Below are 4,831 nucleotides of genomic sequence, written 5' to 3' on the forward strand. Positions count from 1 at the left end.
AAACATTGCTACATCCGCTCGTAGAATAAATAACCAGCTTGACACTGTATGATTTAGCTTCCTTATCTCGCCAATATCGTAAAATTTGACTTTTATGAGGAACTTAATTACTAACTGTAAAAGTAGGCTTGTCAGACAAAGAGAGACAAAACGACTTTATCTTTACATGTCTAGCCCCGCCTTTGACAAGAAGGATGTCAAGAATCAAGTGTATTTCCACGCATAAATTCAGCGGGAATGAGACATACACCTGAGTGAGATTAGCAATTCTGACTTACTGAAATGCCAATTTTATAATGTTTCTGTGTGTTAATCACTGACATATAGTTTAGTATTAAGCTACTGCTCTTGGGAAGTGACTGAGTCACTACGAAGTGAGACAGATTCTCATACATTTATATACGTTTTTAATATATTTTCTTTCTTTATGTTTATTCTTACTTTCGTCCGAATTGCCTACCAGTCTGTCGTGTCCTAAAAGGAGGATAGTGCTTTTTTAGTTTATAATCTTGATGACTACGATGAGAATGACAACGACGATGGGGAGACAACTCGGTATTTGCAGTTCGAAAGTAAAGTGTAAAACTAAAGAATGGTGAAAATTACTATTATGACAAAGTATTCTTAGTTTTACCTAATTCCTATCAATCGCAGTCTTCTGTATTCAGAAGAATTAGAACTCTGCAAATTAGTTATAGAATATTTCCGAAAAGAGGACACTGCAGATGATTTACAGAACAACTTTGACGAGTGTGAATGTAAGGAATAGTTTTCAGACATCCGTATTTCAGCTGGCAAAGAATTGAAGTACCACTCGTTCAATCTAATCCTCAAATCCTCATGCAAATTTTAGTCTATTTTGAATAATTAGAAAGCCTTTTGCTCAAGAAAAAATCTTGAAAAAGACTGCTGTAAATCTTTGAACCTGTCTTTTAAAATGGCCGCCACAACATTTGCACACTTTATTCGTGTCTAACTCGCTTAATTGTGCAGCTAAAGGACAACATGAGTCTCAAGAAAAAGTCAAAACCTGTGGATCTTAAAGATGATATATTATCTCCATGTCCAATTTATCTGTTAAGATTCATTTTGTGGGAAAGAGTTATATATATATCTGTTTTTATGATGTCTGGCAAACAGCGAATATTATATTTTGTGTTATGATTAGCTGTCACTTGGTTAAGTAATTTTGAGCCATTCTGCAAACGTATGCTTCTTTAACACTTGTTATGAGCCGATGGGTTAAACAATATCGTTCAGTTAGGTTCAGTTTTTCTCTTTCTCCGTCTCTCTCTCTCTTTCTCTTTCTTTCGCTCTTTCTCAATTTTTTTTTCTTTCTCTACATAAGCACGCGTCAATACACATCGAAAGTGTCATTTGTCATGAGAATGCTTGAGCAGTACATCCTTGCATTTTGCTAAGGACAAGCACTACTAATACAGTCTAAAAAAAAACAGTTGTACATCACTCAGTCTGTCATAACGCAAACAACAAAGAACATTTGATCACCACGTATTTATTAAAGCAGAGCAGACAAAGATCTTGCATTCAGATGAGCAGTTAATCCTTTGTGGTGTAGCCACAGGCATCTTCGGAACCCAAACCGGGCTAGTAGCCGTAGCCGCCATAGCTGCCGCCCTTCCCACGGCCATAGCCATAGCCGCCACCAGAGCCGCCGCCAATCCCACGGCCGTAGCCGCCACCATAGCCGCCATAGCCGCCACCAGAGCCGCCGCCAATCCCGCGGCCGTAGCCGCCACCATAGCCGCTGCCATAGCCGCCATAGCCGCTGCCGCCATAGCCGCTGCCGCCATAGCCTCCATAGCCGCCATAGCCGCCATAGTTACCGCCAATGCCGCCTCCACCCTGAAATGTAAAATCATCAGCGTGCTTACAGTCCACCTGTTTCTTTACCCAGACTTTAGCTTCCATCAAAAATGTTGAGCGTCGGGGTTATTATTTGCAAGACTGCATTGATTTCATGAGCTAATTTTTAAACTTCTCTAATGATAAACACGTCCGATGGGGGTGGGGACAGTTTAAAAGAGACTAAAAAAGTAGATAACTCACCACGCCGCCAAGGCCACCACCTCCCAGGAGTATACCTCCCATGGCACTAGCCACCAAAGCACAGAGAAGGACAGCGATGGCAGTCTTCTGCAAGATGAGTAGAGTAACAGATTGTGACAATCGAGGACAGTGGTGTACAAATCATGACTACAGAAACACAGAGATACATTAAAAACTAGAAAGGGAGGACTAGCTGATAGCAATGAAATTTTTCATATGCTTCGTGGAAACTTGAGATAAAGCACAACAGACTTCCGCTTTCTTTGTTATGCTTTTGCCAAGCGTGAAATCCCCTCATTCACCTATAATTAATATTTCGATAAATTTAAGCACATTTTTCTTGTGGTCAAGACTTTTTTTATACGATAAAGGAGTACAATTCTTAGTCTATAGGTTGACATGATGATTTGCGTCTCATCATCCAGTGAAGGATATAGACGCTTGGAACGAACAAAACATTTTAAAACTCTTTCTTCAAAGGCAGCATATGACTGTCCAGCAATGTCATCAACCTTCTCTTCAAGACCTAATTCTAACTGATCCAAAAAAAAGCTGTTTAAAAAAATCCTATCACCCATCTCCTGAAAGGCAGTTCAGCAATGGCATACAACTCCACTCCCTACTCTCTTCTGTTCAGTCTGTTCAGGTAGATCGTACCCAACAGTTCTGTTTAAGCACCTTAACGTAGATGAGATATTTTAGTTAGGTTCGTAGTTTAGGAAACATGTATAGAAGCCTCCCTTTCGTCTCTTGATGATCATGTATAGTAACACCGAGAAGGAAGACATGACAGGACGTTCCCCTACCCTGGTCTAGAACATGCGCCTTTATGTGAACACTGGTAGGAAACATTTGGTGGTCATTTTGTTTCTATTGTCTCTGTATAAAAAATTTTACATTAAAAGCAGTTACAACTACTTTGAAAGGATGTAGAAGGGGTATAATATAATAGTCTGCATGGTATGACCAGTATAATGCAAACCGGGTGATCTAGAACGCACTGTATAAAGGAAACACCAGAAAAAAAGAAAGCCTTGACTTATCTAGAACATGCGCTTTCAAAGTTAACAGTTGTGGGCAAGTGGTCGTTTTCTTTCTAAAGTCTCTGTATAAATAAACTGTCATAAAAAGGCAGAAAGAGTTACTTCACGGTAATATGGCAATCACGGACTTTACAAATGATAGAGGACGACGATGCTGATTACAAGAAAAGGGAAATTTACAGGACACTTTATGTTGTTGTCTTATTTTAGTAGCAACAATCGCAATACAAATACTTCGACATAAAAATTCGTTTGTTTTTAAGAAGTCGGCTTTGTAGATGTGTCGTGAAAACCGAAAATTCCATCAATATTAATGACCAAAAAATGTCGATTACACACGAAATATCGCAAAACTACAGTGAACCAGGCACTAACGAATTGTAAGTAGATTAGAGACTTAACCCATTCTTTTCTGTTTTCTAGTATTCTAATAAAGTCAAGGAAAGAAGGAAACACCTACCATGTTGCAGTTGTGTCCTGTTCCCAAAGCAAACTCAAAGCAAGTCTCGTCGTAGACAGTGTACTCAGATAGAGTTCTACAGGTTCTTAAATACAAATTTTGAGGTGATAATACTTCACATTTACGACTTCTGTTTTGATTAAAAAATTATGTATCCGCTTGTAGAATAAGCAACGAATCTGAAGTCGCATAATTTCAGTTTTGCTTTGTTTTAAGTCACGGGGTCTTCAGAATTTGAATTTTATGAGAATGTTAACGTTTGTTGACGTCAGCAAAATTACCAAGTATTGGGGCACAGATCGTGATAAGCTGCTTATAATGCTTTGCCATATAACGAAATACAATATACTTGTAACACAAGCCCATGTGATAAAACCTCACCCAAGTAATATAAGCGAAAAAAGCTGAAAGCTTAAATGTTTATAACCCTGTGCTGTTTCCTCATGTAAACCTCTATCCTGTTCCATGTTGGAGATTCGTGGGAGAATTATCTGTGTCTGCCACACCAAACCCTGTTCAACTTCCTTCAGCACTGTTTGACTGAAGTGTCTAAGGACGGTAATGAAGACCCATTTCATAAAAAGAAACAACTTTTCAAACAAAATGTTCTAAACTTTTTAAAACATTTTTGCAAGTCGATTTCTTGCTTTAAGCATTTCCATTTCCGGTATAAAAGATCTTCAAAGGTTGTTTTATGTAGCTGCTTCACGAGGGTTGCCAAGGGTAACATTAAGCAGTAGGGCAATGACTCTAAAATTGATAAATGTCTTTCCTAAAAGTTTTAAAGGTCGTTTGGACCCGAGATTCGTCAAATATCGTCAGTCTGAGCAGGATGCAACAGACGTGTGGCGAGTGACAATAAAATTCGAGAGTATCGAGTGCCCCCCTACTTCCTGTCTAAAGTTACCTTCATTGTGGTTTTGCCCTCCTGAAAGAATACATTTTGTTGTAAGAAAATGTGCGGACAGCTAAAATTCCATTGCCCTTGTGCAGCTCATCTATTTTGCATAAGAAAATGAAACAAGCCACATTCGGATTTAAGTAAATTCAGTTACATTTCTAAGCAAACAATATTTAGTCATCTTTTTACTCTCTGTATCTACGATTATTGTAATAAAAGACAAAGAGTTATGTCCTTGGTCTAAGTGTCCTTTCTTCCAACCGTTGTTTTAAGTCGCCATGGTCTTTAAAATGTATGTTTATGAGAATTCTAATGGTTAGTAATGTCAGCTAGGCTGTCAAGAATTGGGAAACAGCG

The 4,831-nt window shown here is 38.6% G+C and overlaps 1 protein-coding gene across 1 annotated transcript; it reads right to left on the reverse strand.

Annotated features, from left to right (window-relative positions):
• Positions 1–1,496: 1,496 nt before the first annotated feature.
• LOC112560858 (glycine-rich protein DOT1-like) lies at positions 1,497–3,711 on the reverse strand. Its single transcript, XM_025232951.1, has 3 exons — positions 3,574–3,711; positions 2,071–2,157; positions 1,497–1,866 (listed from the first exon to the last, which is right to left on the reverse strand). Exons 1-3 carry the CDS (start codon positions 3,574–3,576, stop codon positions 1,609–1,611), a joined length of 348 nt encoding a protein of 115 aa, XP_025088736.1. The 5' UTR covers positions 3,577–3,711; the 3' UTR covers positions 1,497–1,608.
• Between the last annotated feature and the right edge of the window lie 1,120 nt (positions 3,712–4,831).

This window comes from Pomacea canaliculata, linkage group LG3 (genome assembly GCF_003073045.1).
Source record: "Pomacea canaliculata isolate SZHN2017 linkage group LG3, ASM307304v1, whole genome shotgun sequence".
In the NCBI taxonomy this organism is placed as follows: domain Eukaryota; kingdom Metazoa; phylum Mollusca; class Gastropoda; order Architaenioglossa; family Ampullariidae; genus Pomacea; species Pomacea canaliculata.